The sequence below is a fragment of the Tasmannia lanceolata genome, unplaced genomic scaffold (genome assembly GCF_043159265.1).
Source record: "Tasmannia lanceolata isolate RefF3 unplaced genomic scaffold, GAP_Taslan_0.1 ptg000004l, whole genome shotgun sequence".
Taxonomy (NCBI): Eukaryota; Viridiplantae; Streptophyta; class Magnoliopsida; order Canellales; family Winteraceae; genus Tasmannia; species Tasmannia lanceolata.
The window spans coordinates 10832920-10851732 of NW_027518681.1; the positions used below are offsets into that span (position 1 = coordinate 10832920).

An 18813-nucleotide genomic window follows, 5' to 3' on the forward strand; every position below is an offset into this window, starting at 1 on the left:
GAGGTGCTAAGACGGAAGCCGTTTTCCTTAAAAATACAATGCTAGGATATGTGACACTGCAACACGAAAGAAAAAAAAAACAAGCACACAAAAATTCTCAAAAGGCTCGCTGACTGGTATTGGCATGACATTTTTCATAATAATAACACTTTTTTAATCACCTGTCAAAAGCTACTACTATCCTCAAAAAGCTCTCAACAGACGACTAGATCAATGTAAACCAAGGTGCTTCGTCCACGATCTCCATGGCAATCGCCGGACTCTCCACGATCTCCATGGCAATCGCCGGAGTCATGGAGACTCGCCGAAAGTCAGTGGCAATGAAACACCATATGGTAGACTCCCCAGACCCTTTACCAATGAGTTTCTTTTGGTTAGGATTTCAGTATGTAGTGTTTGGGGCAGCTGACATGTTTACACTAGTGGGTCTACTTGAATATTTCTATGAAGAGAGTTCAGTGGGTATGAAGTCATTAGGGACAGCCATTTCATGGTGTAGCTTGGCTTTTGGCTACTATGGGAACTCAATTGTGGTAGAGGTGGTCAATAAGGTGAGTGGGGGTTGGTTGGCTAACAACAATTTGAATAGGGACAAGTTGAATTACTTCTATTGGCTTTTGGCAGGGTTGAGTGTGCTGAATTTTGGGGTTTACTTGGTTTGTGCCTCTTGGTATAGATATAAGAAAGTAGAGGGTAAGCACTTTGCTGGTGAGGGTGAGGTGGGAGATGTAAAAGAGGTGAATGTTAAGGGATGATGAGGGGTTTATGTATTGGGTTTTGTTTTTTAAATGAAGTTGGCTATCTGTAAATTTCTTTATTTTCTTTCTTTTTCTTTTTTTTCTTTTTCCTTTTTTTCTTCTTCTTTTGAATGCATAGGCAAGACCAAATAGTGTAAGGGTGTAGTTTGCATTGGAAAATAAATATGGACCATTGAGGTATTCTAGTCTGGTAGATCTTAGGGATTAGCATGTTTTGTTACATTCCACGCGAAGAACAAAGTTATGATTTTTTTAGTCAAGGCTAAGTTGAAAAGTTTCCCCTCGATTTTCAACCTAAAGCAGTGACCATTTATCTGAATCAATGACTCCTTTTATACCAAATTAATGTACATAATCATTGAAAAAAACCAGATTAATATCCATAGCGTGCATTGATCCTCGGTAGGGTTAAACTAACCTATCTCACAATTCTTTAAGCTTTCGGACTTATTTTTGTGTTCATTTTTTAATTTAAGAATTGATTTTGAGTGTAATAATACCTTTTCGACTCAAAATTGTGTTTAATTTTAAGTCAAATAATCACTCAAAATCAATTCTCAAACTTTTAAGGCCCAGTTCGTTTGAGATTGATGTGACATGTTTAATTTTGAGTCCAAAAATAGGTTTGGGGCTCATAATCGGTTGGCACATTAATCTCAAACAAACAGGCCTAGACGAACAGGGCCTTAGGAATTGTGGTGCCACAATTATTTTGATTTCTAATAGCCTTGTTCAAAAACCAAAAATGAACATGGCCTTGGGAATTCTGGTGTCCCAATTATTTCTCGACATCTTTCTAAAAAAGGATTTCTCAGCCAAAAAATGATCTGGTTTCTTCTTTAGAAAACTCACTGGATTTTTTCTTGTTCTTGGCTTTTCTTCTTTGATCTTCTTTCTTTGTGATACGGGGGATGACGAATTTGTGGACGGAGTTTCACTGCACAGACACAACCACGAGGGATCGTTGTATCTTGGGAGACAAACCCTATTGAATCCAGAAACGGAACATGATTTATAGTACTAATAATGTAGTATAGAGTTTGTGAATGGCCGTATCTCACCCAATTAAATTGGGATTAAGATTGGATTATCAAAATATATAAAGCTAATCTAATCCCAATTAGAAGAGGGAGCTGCAAACTTTTCTAATGTGGGCAACTAGAGTTGCTTTTTTTCCAAGGGATAGGAGAGACTCCTGAAATGATGTCTACTGCAAATTTGGAACCCGATTCTAACCAGAGATTTTTAAGGCCGAAGGAGACAGCTAAATCAATTCCAAAGGATATTGCAAGCAGCTCTAATTCGTAGATCTCTTCCTTGTCCACATTCATTGAAAACATTGCAATGGCCATACCATGGGAGTCTCTTAGGATTCCTCCAATACCACCACCATTACTGTCGAGTTAATCTTGATTTCGCCAACATCAGGGGGAATCCAAGAGCACGTTCTTTTAGGATGTGCATTTTGTGCCTGGAGCAGTTTTCAAAATTTCTTCTGTTTCGTTCACACCAGATTCGATGGATAGAGAGGGTGAAGCAGAATTTCAGGACAGTGGCCGCTTGCCCATTTCCGGAGGAATGATTACGCATCCATTCCTCCTCCTTCAGGAGGGAGTTATTTGGCTTCCTCTGAAAATTGCATCTCCAAAGGATGGATCTCCAAATCCAAGCAGAAAATCCGCAATTGAAAAATAAATGATCTACACTTTCAGGGGCCGCATTACACAGAACACACCTGCTGTCAAGGAGGGGGCTTTTGAAAGTCAGTCGATCCTTAGTGCTCAGCCTGTAGACTATAGTGAAGAGCTTTCCATGTAGTAACAGCATACCTGGGAACAGAACCTTTGAACCAAAGACCGCTACTTTATTTTAATACAATTTGCCGTGAAAAATCACACCAAAGAGGCAATTCTACAATCCAATATTGTGATTTTTTTATTGTGGAATTTAAACCATGGCTTTTATGACAAGAAATAAATATCATTGATCGAGGCTTGATGGATGAAGGGCTTAGGATTGTCCGATCAAGATGATATCAGAACCATTTGGCTGGCCTTATTGTTACTGTTCAGATCAACGGATCCGATCATGCAAATGGTTGGGATTTGTGGGAGTGGGAAGACTACTTTGGCTAGAGAGATTTGTAGAGATTATCAGATAAGAAGTAACTGTTTTGATTTGGGTTTTCTGGTTAATTGCTTGTTTTTAAATGTAGAGGGCTTTGGATTTGTGGGCTTTTAAAATGAAAGGTATTTCTGGGTTTTGTTTAATTTTCTGTTTGCTCTCTGGGTTTTTGTTTATTTGTTTACTTGAAAGTAGAAGGTTTGGGTTTGTGGGTTTCTAAAATGAAAGATATTTCTGGGTTTAAGTTGAAATTAGAAGATTTGAATTTTTTTTCCTAGAGCAATTTCTCTAAGAGAATTTCGCCTTTGGAATGTTTTTAATAAAAAATGTCATTATTTTTTATATTATCATGAAGCGTGCTTCCTTTCTGAATTTTGTGTGCTGAAAAATCATGTCATTCCTTCATCTTTTTCATCGTTTTTTTTATTTGATTAATTTCTTTCTGATCATTCTTGAAGACTAGGCATCTGTGTCTGATAAATCATCTGAAACTCATGTTGTTGTTATATAAGCTATGATTTACTTCTTTTTCCATTTTTATTTGGTTGCTGCGAAAGCATTACAACTCTGTAAACTTCCTTCTCCAGGTCGCTTCAATAATAGGATTATTTTTTAGACTGTCTCACAATCCCCAAATGTGGAACACTTGAAATTAAAGATATGGGAACAGATCAATGGCAATCGTGGCACTAATGCTAATGATCTGATTCCGCTTACGCTTTCGAACAACGGTCAATTCCTCTCACGGCCGAGAAGAAACTTGTACTACAGGTATGATTAACAAACACCCACAGGCCCTGTTTGTTTCGGATTTTGAGAATTGAGTGTGAGTCGAAAACCGATTATAGAACTGAAAATGAAATGCAATTTTGTCCCATGACCAGTTTTGGACCCAAAATCAATTCTCAAAATCCAAAACGAATATGGCCTTGTATCAATAACTGAAAAAACCCACTCAACTTTATGTTGATGGAAACGTAAATTAATCCAAGCTGAATTGCATGCCATAATGTTTTGTACACATGTCTTTATTATATAAGTCTAGATTTGTTGCAAATGTGAACAATCTTTCTGGTGCATAATCAACCTACAAACACATAAATCTCCTTGTTTTTTTTTTTGGATTAAGAAACCATGCCTATATTTGTTGACAGACTTGACTTACAACTGAACAACAGGTTGTTGAGGAGTGCAAAGGGCTCCCTCTAGCTCTAAAAGTGATTGGAGCTTCATTAAGAGGCCAACCTCCACTAGTTTGGAAAAGTGCCAGAAACAAACTATCACGAGGAGAAGCAATTTCTGATTCTCATGAGCTCAAATTGCTCAAACGAATGGCAATTAGTATCGACTGCTTATCAACAAAGGTTAGGGAGTGTTTTCTAGATTTGGGTTCCTTTCCCGAGGACAAAAAAATTCCTCTGGATGTACTTATCAACATGTGGGTTGAGATACATGATCCTGATGAAGAGGATGCTTTTGCAATACTGATTGAGCTTTCAAACAAAAATCTTCCCACTCTCGTGAAAGATCCACAGTATGTATTGAGAAACTCAGATGATCTGTTGAATTTGAAATTTGAATATTCCTAACACCTAAAGAAATCCTAATTTAATCTAGTTTTTCCCTTTTAATTATTTGTATCTCAGGAACCGAGCTGGGGACATATATATAGCAGTTATAGTGAGCTTTCTGTCACTCAGCATGATGTTTTGAGAGATGTTGCACTTCACATGAGCAACCGTGAGAGTTTAAACATGCGGAAAAGATTGGTTATGCCAAGAAGAGGAGATGGGCTCCCAAGGGATTGGCTGAGAAATAAGGATCAACCCTTTGAAGCCCAGATTGTTTCAATTCATGCAGGTATTCAATTCATCATTTATCTGTTCTCTTAGTTCAGTTAATTTTTCATCTATGCTTCCATCTCGTTTCCTTGTTTAATTCTTAAATGGTTAGCTTTTTCTCTAAGACTTTCATCTCATTTGAATAGTGTGCTCTACTCAATAAAGATACTAACTCTGATTAAAACATGTTTTTAGTAGGTGAAATGAAAGAATCCGACTGGGTTGAGATGCACTTTTCTAATGCTGAAGTTCTCATGCTACATTTCTCATCAAGCACGTATTTCTTACCACCATTCATCAAGATAATGCCAAAGCTCAAAGCTCTAGTTATAATAAATTGCTCCACCTCAAGCGTAACCCTCCACAATTTATCAGTGTTCACCTCATTGGTTAACTTGAGGAGCATCTGGTTAGAAAAGATAACTGTCCCTCCCCTACCCGAAACCACAGTCCCTCTTTGAAGCTTACGAAAAATCTCTCTAGTTCTTTGTGAGGTTAATGACAGTCTCAATGGGTCAGTAGCCGATCTCCCTCTAATATCCCCTCGCCTGTCAGACCTCACCATGGATCACTGTATCGATCTAATCAAGCTACCATCAACCATCTGCAAAATCCGTTCTCTTGAGAGTCTAAGCATCACCAACTGCCATGATCTGTATGAGTTACCGGCCGAACAAGGCAACTTAAATTCTCTACAGATTCTTAGAGTTTATGCCTGCTCATCATTGAAAAAGCTTCCTCAAGCGATTTGTAAGCTGAAGAGATTGAAATATCTTGATATCTCTCAATGCGTGGATCTGAGAAATCTTCCTGAAGGGATGGGTCAGTTGATTAGTTTGGAGAAGATTGACATGAGGGAGTGTTTGCAGATAAGTTATGAGGGAGTGTTGCAGATAAGTTATCTTCCTTCTTCGGTGGCGTCATTGAGGTCTCTGGTACGTGTGATATGCGACGAAGATATTTCCTTTTCCTGGAAAGAAGCGGAAAAGGCGATACTAGAGCTTCGGTTTCAGGTTGCAGAGGTGTGCCATTCTCTGGACTGGCTTGTGGAGTGAATTAGTCTTCCATGCTAATGCTTATGTTTAAGTTGCTGTGTAAATAATTTTTTTATGACATCTGAAAATTCTTATGTACATAGTCTTCAGTTTTTTTTTAATTATGTAAACATGTGGTCCCTTCTTCAACATTTCACCTCAGAAAGATAATTATGTTAGCTAGACTCCTCTTTTGTATATATTATACAAACAAGTCATCCATAAGAAAAAAATTGTTACACAAACTCCATTTTTTATGGGTGGGCTTCTTTGGTTCACTTCTATTACTTAGTTTGGCATGCTTTTGAATCAATCTTTGATTGTATTTAAGAAAAACATTCAAATCCTTCTCAAATCCATAAATTCACTAGGATGCGAATAGATAAACAAAAGTGGAAGATGAAGATGATAGATAAATAAGAAATGAAAATCTTTGACTAGGAAGTTAAAATGAGGCATATAACCACATATATTTCATGCTGGTCCGAAATTTGCTGGTTTTAGTATTATCATGAACTATATTACCAACCGGTTCATACCACGACATGCCCTACAGCAAAACGGGCAATATAGAACCTAGGGTCTGTTTAGTTCTCTTTGAGTAGACTTTAAGTAGACTTCTCAAGTGTTGTTTGGCAGTAATGTAAAGGGCTAGTAAAATGCTGGAAAAGTGGAAAATATTGATTTTCTAGTTGTTTGGTGATGCCCAACAAAATAACTTTTTTATGTGTTTTTCTAGTAGTTTGTCAAAGGTTAAGATAAGCGCCTGCTGGGCCAAACACAACATATGGTAAAAGAAGATGGTCTTAGTCTCTTAGATTAGGGTTCTTTCACGTAGGAGCCACTTTTACATTGCTCCACCCAAACTTATTCACTTTCTTTTGAGCTCGTTTCAGAATTTCAGTCAACATATATAAAAACGGAAGACTCAGTGCATGTGAAACTTTGGCAATATGTGCCAAAAGTGAAGTCAATGGGCCCACCATAGAAGAATGCCATAACAATCAATCACATATTCACATCTTATATAGCCGTGTGGGTCCATGTAATCTGAAACTTGGTTCTCAATCCATGCATCTAAGAACCATTAATGCCAAAAATATTTGACCCAACTCTTCCTTTCAGACTGATGACAGAGACCTTGTTTCTGTTTTGATATACTTCAGGGATTTGATGTTGATTTAAACATAGCATTTGTCCGGTTTATATAGTAACTTGTTTGGTTGTTTGTGGGTTTTCTTCAAACCAGGTTTATCTCTTGAGAATCTCTTGAGAATCTTTCTCTAGAAGCACATGATTTAAAGGAGTAGGCGTAGAAGAAGGTTCAGTTTAAAAGAAGGTTGAACGAAAAAAAAAAGATTTTCGTCATCTGTGATCCTTTTGTGATGTGACATTAGCCAAACACTTTGTTTCTGAAAGGAAAGTAATATACTCACTCCCTTTTCTTCCCCGGGGAAGAAAAGGGGGCGAATATATCACCTCCCTTTTGAAATTACTTTTGTTATTTGCACCTATTTTGGTTTGTCCTGTCGTCAAAATGGCAAACCAAAGGTTGGAAACAGTCATTTTAAGGGGGTGAAAATTCATTTCCCTATATCTAACCATTCTTTTATTTTATATGTTATTAAGAGAATAAATTACCATTTCATAATTATAGAATGCAGGCAGTCAATCATGCCAATATTGTCTAAAATCATACCCAGACAATATATCTAGAATTACAAAGAAACTCTTTGTGCAAATCCTATGCATCTCTCTTTATAATGTTAATAAATGTAAATCAGTGTCATATATAAATACTTTTAAATTGTGTGGTCATTTGCCCTCGTTCGTAGATCCATGATGAAAAGATTGTGATAATTTATAATCTTCATCACATGACAATATCCCTGATCCTTTGACAGCAGTAAACATTGTTAAAGGAATCAGTTCATGCAAATGGAAGAAGAAGAACATAATTTCGCAAGTTCATGATCAGCTCTGACAAAATTAGGAGAAGATTTCACTAATTCTTGGATTATTTACAATAGAGCTCAGGGTGTGCTAATATTGAGCACATACATGATAAATATAGAAAGAGATCAAGCAGACTATGGAAAGAGATAATGATGAAATATTCTAATCTAATATACTTACTAATTAAATCTAGCTGCCTATTCTAGTGAGTTGCCTCATTAACCAACTTGCCTAATCTCCCACAAGAAGATCTAACGGTGAGATCTACACCTAATCCAATGGTGGATCTCACATATTCTAACATGCCCCCTCAAATGTATATAGATTGAAAATCGATATACGTTTGATTACAATAAAAATCCCCAATACAAAAATGTAAATTTTTTTTTTGATGCACAGTCCTACGATTGATGTCTCTGTTGTTTATATTGCTGAAGATGAATTGCCGCCTGTTGTTAAAGAATGTGTCACATGAAAGATGAGCCGCACAAAGCCTCAAAGAACTGAATTGGACTCAAGCCGGAATGGGCGAGTGTTTAGGCTGGTTTTGAATACCGAACCGTCTGAAAATGGGTCACTATGGACCAAAGCCTTGTTTGTGCAAGAATGGGCCTCAATGGGCCAGACGCATGGGTCGGCAAGTACCGATTCTCATGGAATTTGGCTCTCTCATGCACAAATCTCAAAGAATCGAGGCCCCTCAACTGAGTAGAGCGATCAATTTCAGGCATGCACCTCGAAGAGAAGAGGTACCTCAATTGAAATAAACTAAAGATAAGAAAAGTTTTGAGATGAAAAAAGAGAAATTGAGAGAGAACGAAAAATGGAGTGCGACACTAGCGATTGAGAATAATGACGGAAACAAAAATAAGAATCATCGAAACTTTGGACAGGTAGTAAAAAAAAGAGAGTGCATGTAACAAATATGGGGAGGGTTATCAAATTTGGAATGGGGTGCATGTTACCTAAGATTGAGATGGGTAAAGGAGGGTGCCTTTATCAAGTACAAAGGAATTCAATATTAGACTAATGAAAGGAGTTTTTTTTGAAACAGAAGAGAGGTATTAGTTTTCACATGATGTGACTTGTCTTGGAAAGATCATCATTGTTAGACTTGATGCTACCTCATTTTGAAAATACAAATACCTTTGCCCTTTGGAATGGAAAATCATGCAAGATGCCAAGATCATCTGAGTGAGATATTCAAAGAAGGTTATTCTCCTTTTCAAATGGCTGTGGGATGTCAACAAAATGGTGTTGGGTATGGTTGGCAAGAGGGAAGTCTTGTTTGCGACCCGAAGGCAATAGGACGCGTATAGCCTCCGGCAATGGTGGCAAGACCAAACATGGTGATGAGACAAACAATCCAAACATGGCCAATGGCATTGGGAAGAAAATCCTCCATACGAGATTCTGATATGTAAGCAGAAGCCATCATACATGATTTTGGATATAAAAAAAAAAGAGAACAAATCGAGAGGGACAATGGAGGAAAAATCCAAATCAGAGTTGCGGGCAGATGGCTAGCTTGTGATGGAGATTGATGGCTTTAGTGCCCGACGGACGGCCGATGTAGCCGTCCGCCGGAAATTAGAATTGCAGAAATTTTAATCAAGGCCGGATCGGCTGCTCTGATACCATGACAAAATTAGGAGAGGATTTCACTAATTCTTGGATTATTTACAATAGAGCTCAAGGTGTGCTTATATTGAGCACATACATGATAAACATAGAAAGAGATGAAGCAGACTATGGAAAGAGATAATGATGAAATATTCTAATCTAATGTACTTACTAATTAAATCTAGCTGCCTATTCTAGTGGGTTGCCTCATTAACCAACTTGCCTAATCTCCCAAGAGAAGATCTAACGGTGAGATCTACACCTAATCCAATGGTGGATCTCACATATTCTAACAAGCTCTCCCTAGTCAAAAAATGGACAATTTCCCACATATGGAAGGAAGCAAACTATGCAGCAGATTTTTATCCAAAAGAGATTGTCCGATCAAAGGAAGCCCCATACATACCTATATCGAGTATCTTCAAACCATTGATGGACATTGTACCTAAAGATTCGAATGGTTTTCTTTATACTCGTTTGTAATTCTTCTTTTTATTAATATACTGGTAGGGGTTTGCCAAACCCCAACTTAATGACCCAGAAAAAAAATAAAAATAAATTCCTTGACATATATTGTACACAGCTGTGATTGTTTAATTACAACTATAATTAATTTTTATTTTTTTATGTAAATTCATTTCCAAAAGAGTGTCTATTAATTTCATGACATGTACATTGAGAAGAGGAGTAATGCCACATCAGATGATTAGTCAACTTTGATGTGAATGACTAATGTTGTGCAAACAACATTCGTTCCACATAGTTAAGGGGTAGGTGGGTGTGTGGGTGTGTGTCTGATAGGGGAGATAAGGAGTAGTGATCTTCACCCTTCATCTAAAAAAATGAATAGCCTACCTTTTAGGTCATGGAGGAGATATTTTACTAGAACTATCTACATGATGTGCACAAGCAACATTCTGCCTGTCAGGATCTCAAATCAGTTCGCAGCGCGGTTGATCTTCTTAGAGGGAAGAGATCAGTCTCTTGACAGGAATGCCATATCAATAGACATGAAATAGTTACCCGGGCAGGGGCGGAGCCACATATAGTGTGGGGGTGGACCTATTTACGTAGGAATAGTTAGGATCATCCTATAGAACTGATTTTTGGGGCACAACCTATTTACGTTGTGCCCAAACAGATGAACGGTTTGGATCATCGAAAAAAGTGAGCCGTACCTACTTTTTTAGACTTCACGTGTTTTCACGGCCACCCATCATATAAATTCTCATTCAAACAATCCTAAAGTGGCTTTCATCTAACTCTTATTTTGTACCATACCGACATCTTCACCTATTCTTTTAAATAATTAAAAATTAAATAAAGATTACAGAAAATAATAACGTGTGGGACCTACCATCCTTCAATGTAAGGTGAAGAAATTATTGAGGAGTGATTGAGATGGTCATGTAGAGTGTGTAGCACGTAGTGAATGTATTCTCTTGACTCTCATGTTAAATGGATAGAGAAAGAGATGACCTTTCCTGTCACGGTTGTGGGTCTCACTCTTTAAGAGATGTCACTATTAGTACGCATTTTTACCTTTTTTGTGAGCTGAGCTTCTACTTTAGACATTTTGGACGGTCCAGATTTATGAATGGTGAGGTGGCGAAGACTGGGAAGACTTTGGATCCACCTTCCACCTTTCCTTCTCTACATCTATCTATGTTTAAGCTTAGAGTGAAACTTCAACCGAGCTTTTAGTTTGGAGATAAACTTGTTAAAAATATGAGGGGTTTACATGCGTATAGTAATATGAATAAAAAGTCGAACCGACTCCACTCCTCCCTAACTCGCTAAACAGCCTAAAAAATCAAATTGGAAGGTAAACAAAATAATTATACTCTCTTGATCATATCCAAAATACCTCTTGGATTTTAAATACCGTGGAGACTACTTTGAGTCATGTGGGCCTGTTATCAATGAAGGTAAGAAGAGACGAGTGATTGTGATGGTCATGTGGCGTATATGACATGACATCGACTATTAAATTTTAATTGTTTAAATCTCTATCAACAAGATCGGTTTTTCACTAGTAGACATTAAAAACAGTCCGAAGTTGAATCTAACGGCTTGGGAGTTGCCGAGTTGGGACGGTGGGAGTGGGAGTTGCGAGTAGTTTTCAGAGAAAGGAAAAAAGAACTGTGTTTTTTTTAGTGTGAAGTTCAAGTTAGGGTTAACTTTAGGGCAGTGATATTTTCCCAATTCACCCCCCCCCACCAGCGTGATGGATAAAATCACCCCTCTTGAGTCCTTGACATTTTCCTTTAAGTTTCAAAGGTAAAGGAAAACGTCAAAAGTGGAGTGAACCAATCTCACGATTATCATTGCCCTTACTTTATTTTTATATTTTGCTACTTTTCAACCGTTGTTTTCTAGAAAGGCATAGAAAAACTTCTCCAAAACTTTTAAAACATGTAATTTATTTAGATTTTTTTTTTTTCAACTCATGGGGGGCAACTGCCCCCTTATTACATACGTGGCTCCGCCCCTGGCCCCATACAAATTTTGTATAACTCAACAAATAGGAAATTTAATATGAAAACATAGTTCTAAATTTCCTTTTTAGGGTCAATTTGTCTTGCCATAAAAGTTTACAGCTGTGCATAACTCGTTATCTCCTTTTGAAAAATGACCAAAGCACAGCTCGTTAAAAAAATGTAAAACCAGGTGGGTTGTCCTCATTATCAAAACATTGTCGTGGAGATATCAGTCCCACCAGTTTTAAATATACAGTTTATAAGAAGGGTATTGATTTTGGCACTACTGGGTTTTGATATTTGCACTAAGTTACCTTGTCTTTTATTTCATAATTTGCTTCTATAGCATTTTTTGAAATTGTGATAGCCAATGACAACTGGTTGAACAGTACAAGACAATGTGAGTTGGTGAAATTATCAAAACATTTTCCCAACCAAAATCTTTCTTGTATGCATGCATTACAATATGTATATGCCATCTACCTTGTTCAATCTGGACCAAATCATCATGGCCCGGCCCGGTTTGGACTTTGGATTGCAGGAATTTTATGAAAAATGAAAGGAAACACTTATCCAATTTTTCCTTCTTTTCCATTGTTTGATTTTAAATGAAAAAAATAACTTGAACCTGTTCAATTTTTGGTGAAAAACAAACTTTCAATTTGTGGATAATCCATCGGTAGGTTTGATGGGATTAGTATCATGGACAGTTCAAGAGTTTTTTGACGGTCTAGATTGACCAAAAGTGTCTTTGATCTAATTCTCATTTTGTAATATATATATACCTGCATCTTCTTTAAATAAATAAGTAAAAGTTACACAAAATGATAATGAGTGTGGGACCTACCATCCTTTAATGTAAGGTGAAGGAATTATTGATGAGTGATTTAGAGTGTGGGGCACGCAGTGGAAGTATTCTCACTCTTTATGAGATGTCAGACGAATAGAAAAAGAGACGACCTTTCCTGTCACACTTGTGGGTCTCACTCTTTATGAGATGTCACTATTGGTACGCGTTTTTCCCTTATTTGTGAGCTCAGCTTCTACTTTAGACATTTCGACGGTCTGGAATTATGAACGGTGAGGTGGCGAAGACCAGGAAGACTTTGGATCCAGCTTCCACCTTTCCTTATATATACATGTTTAAGCTTAGAGTGAACTACAACCGAGCTTTTAGTTTGGAGATAAACTTGTTAAAAATATGAGGGGTTTACATGCGTATAGTATTGTTGGGGTGTTGTGGTTTGTGAGTGTGTGTTGCTGCTTTTACGGGGACCAAGCATGTTTGGAGGAAGAGAGAAAAGCTCTGTTGCAATTGAAAGATTTCATCAACGACTATCCAATTAATGCTACTTATCCTGCTTTGGAAGATTGGGTTGGAGAGGATTGCTGTCAATGGCGGGAAATAACATGCTCTAATTCTTCATCTCGCGTGATAGAAATCAACCTTCACGTTACAATAAATCCTTATGATACTCTGTTTGGAGTGTGGTATCCTAATGCTACTCTGTTTGCCCAATTCAAAGAATTGGAGTTACTAGATTTGAGTTATAGTCAGATCGGTGGATGGGTTATGCCAGAAGGTAATGCTCGTTTCCTCCAATTTTATAAAATCCTTCCTCAAATTGCATAAAAACCCTCAATCTCTTTTCTTAGGCAATTCAAAGATATTGATGGATGTTTATCAAATCAGGTTTTTCTTTTACTTCAACAAAGACCTAAAATGGACCGTCTATATATTTTTCTGGAATTTTCCAAAAGGAAAAAGAACAAAAACAACAGTGGACAAATGGGGGAGGAAATATAGTCATCAGCACCTCACTCTCTCATCGTCTCTTCCTTTTGCAGGGTTCATTCAAATGAAAAACTTAAAGAGATTGTATCTTGAGGGCAATATGCTGAACCAAAGAAGCCAATCCTTGTCAGGTATCGAGTCTAGATCGAATTTTACAAACTCATATTCTAACGACATGCCTTGGATGGAAATTGAATCACCTTTATGATTTGTATGAAACATCTTCTCTTCTTTTCTTCTTTGTTTTCTCATCTGTAAAAAGCTTGTTTTCACTATAATTTGCTCATTTCTTGCGTGATTATGTGGTTTGAAAAAGCTACTATATTTAGATCTTAGCTACAACAATTTTGAAGCACTTCCATTTTGTCTGCTGAGCAATCTCTCTGCATTGGAAGGCTTGTTCTTATATGTGAATAACCTGAAAGGAGACTTACCTGGTATTCTGCATTTTGCCATTTCATTTCTGTGTTTGTTGAAGCAGTGTGAAAAACCAAAGAGTAAATTTTTTCCATTTAGAATTAGTGATGTGGAATAAGCTGAACAACTTTGATCTCTATGGACTAAGGTGTTTTAGGTCAAAATTCAAGTTTAATTTTTAGAGAAACAGCATACTATATCTTGAAAGATTGTTATGGATGAGGATTTATCAATAACAACTCAGAATCGATCGGCCGAAAAGAAAGACATAAAACAGAACGTGAACTCCAACTCATTAAAGAACATGTTTCTAATTTTCTTAGCCCATAGATCGCTTAGGGAAATCATCAGATCTGATCACTATGGATGCAGAACTGACTTAGTAGGTAGAAGCTAATGGAGATTCCTTAATTTCTCTTCACACTTGTCATTTGAACATAGATGGGAAAGACCCTTGCAGATACAAAGTTGACTTGAAAGAGAAATTTTAAGAGCTTGGGACTGATTACATTCAAAGAAATTCAAGATAAAGAAGATGAAATGGAGCACCTTACTTGGAAGGAATCTCTTCTAAACTCTCACCAAAACTTCCAATCTTACCTTCGAAAACTGCCAAAAATGAAACTCTCTGTTTATAGAGGGAGAGAAGCCTTCTAGAAGATGCTGCCATCTTGTGATAGCTCAAGCCAGCTTGCTTGCTGAGGTGGCATGCCACATGGCTTCTTGTAAGGCTCCCAATCATGTGGTCCCTTCTTGCCCAAATGGTCCCCTTTCTCTAAGCTCCCAATTGATTGACACATGGTGTGTTCTTGTGCTTTCAAAGCAGTCCCACTTCTTTATGGAACCCTCTAGTTGCCACATGGCTGCTGAAGTGGCAAACTTGTAGCCTCCAAAGCATTTCAACAAGCAGTCCTCCAAACCGATTATGCTCTGCCATCCTTTCTACCCTATATTGCCTCTCTTATTACAGCATTGACATTACTTCATTTAATTCCCTGTACACATAAAGGAAAGTAAAAATTACGACTACTCTCTGCTAGAAAGAAACCTGCGCTCCTTGGCCGTACCTGCTACATCAAACTCAACCCCCCCCCCCTCCAAAAAAAAGAAAAAAGAGCTTGCCCTCGTGCTCGGTTCTATGGCTTTAGGGAATCCGTGCCCTTTGTTTGGCCGATGCAATGAAGCCAATTCCTAGGTCAAAGACAAAGCTTTCTTTAACAAGGACCTTCGCCTGAGGCCTATCCGTGTCAACACCTTGCCTCCTTGTCAATGGTGTATCGCACCACCAGGCTACTTTTGATGATACCTTGTCTTTATCTCCATGTCCAGGAATTTTTAGATTTGAGAGATTTGAGAGAGCACGACTGAGATGAGGGTGACGGAATACTCTATCGTATTTTGAATAGAGTTAAGGGAGATGATATTTTGAGTACTCCCCCTTGCAGTACCGATGCGCCCCCCTTATAACCTGATTTGACATGAATAGTTGGCAACATTAACGCTTTTTGACGTCAAATCATGTTATAAGGGGGGCGCGTGCCTACTGTAGGGGGTGGAAATATCATCTCCTTTTTTGTTTTGTGATTTTTAGTTGGTGATTCCAAGGGAATTTTGTCTCCGCGCATGTATTCCCATTTCCAAGTAGTGGGCTTTTGAATGTGACATAAAGATGTTCAGAAGAGTTTTTTCATACATTGGAACCTTCTATTCGGATCTAGGATGCTCCATTGGATTTTGTAGTTGGTTTGGGTCATGATCTAAAATGAGGCCCTGTCAGGATGGCAAGAAAAATATTTCTTGTGAAAAAAAATTCTTAGGAATTTATTATCATCTCAAAGATTTAAATCGAAAAGCAACAATTTTCTTATCAAGACCCCCCCTATTGATAAATACACCCCCTATAATCTGGTAAGCCGGCTGTTGCAAGCATAGTTACAAACTCCTCCCCGTAGTTGTGGACACCCAGAGTTGAATGCCTTTTAAGCGATCTGTGGTGTTGTGGACACCACCACACTATATCTTGGAAGATTGTTATAGATGAGGATTTATCAATAACAACTCGGAATCGATCGGCTGAAAAGAAAGGCTTAAAATGGAACGTTAACTCCAACTCATTAAACAACATGTATCTAATTTTCTTAGTCCACAGATCGCTTAGGGAAATAATCGGATCTGGTCACTATGGATGCAGAACTGATTTAGTACGTGGAAGCTAAGGGAGATTCCTTAATTTCTCTTCACACTTTTCATCTCTATGCTAAAAAGAAACCCGGAGTTGATCATGTCAATAGGGCATAAAGTAACCATTAGGGGAAAAAATTATGGGTGACATTTTTAGCATTTTTCATAGAAGTGATGCAGAAATTTGTGTTAGTATCTAAGTCAAATAAGAAATGTGGAAAATTGATAGTATCTCTTGCCATGATGATCATATTGACATTGCTTTATGATATATGCTACCGTTGAAAATGCTCCTATCTTCGAGTATTGTTTATCGCTATAATGATTTTGCAATATAGCACAAGTGGAGGGCCAAGGATGCTCAGATCGATAGAATCTTTGGCCTTACTTCTTCGAGTATTGTTGATCAGTGGAATGATTTTGCAATATAGCACAAGTGGAGGGCCAAGGATGTGAGCCCAGGAAGTGATATGTCTTCGTTGATGCGAGGATTTGATAATGACTATTTATCTCGTAAACTATGAAAATATAATAATACAAAGTTTTTTTTTTTTGAACCTTAAAACGAGGGTTGGTTAAAGATCCTAGTATCATGTCTCTTGGCAAAAGTAACAAATTTTCCTTCCTTCAATTGTCTATTCGGTTTGAGCTAAAACGCCATACTTTTGTTGTAAGGTGGGGTCCATTTTTTGGCTATCCATGTCATTCAACTCATGCTCATATGTTGGTAGATCAACGCTATTAAGAAGAATTTTTTTCTTGGACAAATTATGCGAAAAGAAAAAAAGAGAAAAAAGAAAAAGAAAAAGGGAATAAAAGGGGAAGAAATGGAACGTGGGTCCATTGGCCCACACATAATCAAAATCTACTATTGAAGCATTTTATGTTAAACTTGGAGGCTTTGAAGCATGCAGGCATCATCGCAGGAACGTTTATTTCGTCAGAATTGCTTTAGTTCTCCAAGAACCCAAGTGTCACTCCAAACGGATACTCCTAACATCTCACAATGTGTCTATCCAAAAGAAAACAAGGCCTGAGAATCACTTTCTTAGCTTTTTTCTTTTAAGTAATATAAAAATCTGATTTTTTTCCTTTGCATGGAAAGGAATTTGTTTTTTGGGTAATAAATGAAATGTGCTCATATGTTTTTGTCTTCATAATTTTCTTGTAGGTTTATGCAGCTTGAAAAGACTCAAGACTCTAGATCTCAGCGTTAACCAACTTGATGATCGAAGTCTTCCATCATGTCTAGGAAACCTTTCGTCCCTGGAAGATTTATATTTATCATTTAACAATCTTAGAAATCCACGTGGCATGTCAACAGGTACGGAGTGGCAATAGTATTTTCTCATCCGAAATGATGATGGTTAAAGTAGTTTTTCTCTTCACTTTCACTAATCTCATAATTTCAATGAAAAGATGATGCATATAATACTCTCTTGTTATAGGCCTTAGGGTATCTGGGGATCTTCAGCAGCTGCACCCTTTTTCAATTTTCGAAAGGCAACTGATCACGGCACAAACTTGTTTTGACAATAGAGCGACTGTCATAGGCCTATGAAAAATATATTAATAAAAAGTTAACCTTTTTTCTTTCTGGAGAAACCTTAAAACGAGGATTGATTGATCAATAGGCTAGTATCATGTCTCATGGCGAAATCAACAAATTTTCCTTCCTTCAATTTTTAAAATAACACAAATACCCATTAGATCAATTGTCTATTCGGTTTTAGCAAAAACTACATATTTTTGTTGTAAGGTGGGGTCCATTGTTTGGTTATCCAAGCCATTCAACAAATGCTCATATGCTGGTGGATCAATGCCATACAAAAAAGATTTGATTTTCTTGGACAAATTAGGCAAAAAAAGAAAAGAAAAGGGAATAAAGGGGGTCAAAATCCATTAGGCCAAAACCGAAGATCCTAGGTTCAATAGAAATCTTTCTCCAAGATGACTCTCCACTTTCTCCCACACGAACACGCTCACGATTATACTAGGCTAAAGAAGCCCTTGCATGATCATGTACTTCTTGACCCAATGCAACAAACACGTTCAACTCACTCATACATGGGTGCTAATATCATTTCTTCCCCAATGAAGAAATATTACAAAATATGTCCATCTCTTGGCCCCTTTGGACACTAGATGGCCCGTGGGCCCACATCCTAGAGAGAGATTCCCACTCCAATGTCCCCACAGATGTTTGCTAGACTCTTATAGAGAAAATACAAGAGAAGAAACGTACATGCTAGCCCACTAACTATTTTGGAGACTTACATACACCATTAATAACTTAGGAACTCAAAACACATTGACTAGTCAAAGACCTACAGACATAGTCTACTGTGGTCATAACTTTTCAACCACTTAGCAAAATAAAGACCATAAATATCCGTTGGAAAGATAATTAAAATACCTACAACTTCTTAGTTAACTAGTTTTCCTGATTCGTCCATCTAAAGGTCCAAAAAACGTGCTTAAAAATGACCAGAATCATTATGACGGGAATTGCAACTGGATCAGGCTCGAATTGGCTTGTCCATGATCTTGGGTTGGAGTTAGCCTTTATTCTTGGTGGATTCAAGTTGGGCTTGGGCGGCCTTG

General features: G+C 37.5%; 1 protein-coding gene and 1 pseudogene across 8 annotated transcripts in view; both read left to right on the plus strand.

Annotated features, from left to right (window-relative positions):
* Positions 1-18813, plus strand: part of LOC143875440 (uncharacterized) — a 236315-nt gene that overhangs the window by 109344 nt on the left and 108158 nt on the right. For all 7 annotated transcript variants that reach the window (XM_077376989.1, XM_077376987.1, XM_077376983.1 and 4 more), the window contains one exon: positions 17381-17533. In XM_077376989.1, the coding sequence (XP_077233104.1) occupies positions 17381-17533 (153 nt within the window). The remainder of the gene's footprint in view (positions 1-17380; positions 17534-18813) is intronic.
* On the plus strand, positions 246-5907 carry LOC143875912 (putative disease resistance protein At4g33300; annotated as a pseudogene). Its single transcript, XR_013250240.1, has 5 exons — positions 246-737; positions 3585-3653; positions 4061-4416; positions 4529-4742; positions 4922-5907. The product of XR_013250240.1 is annotated as a putative disease resistance protein At4g33300 (transcript).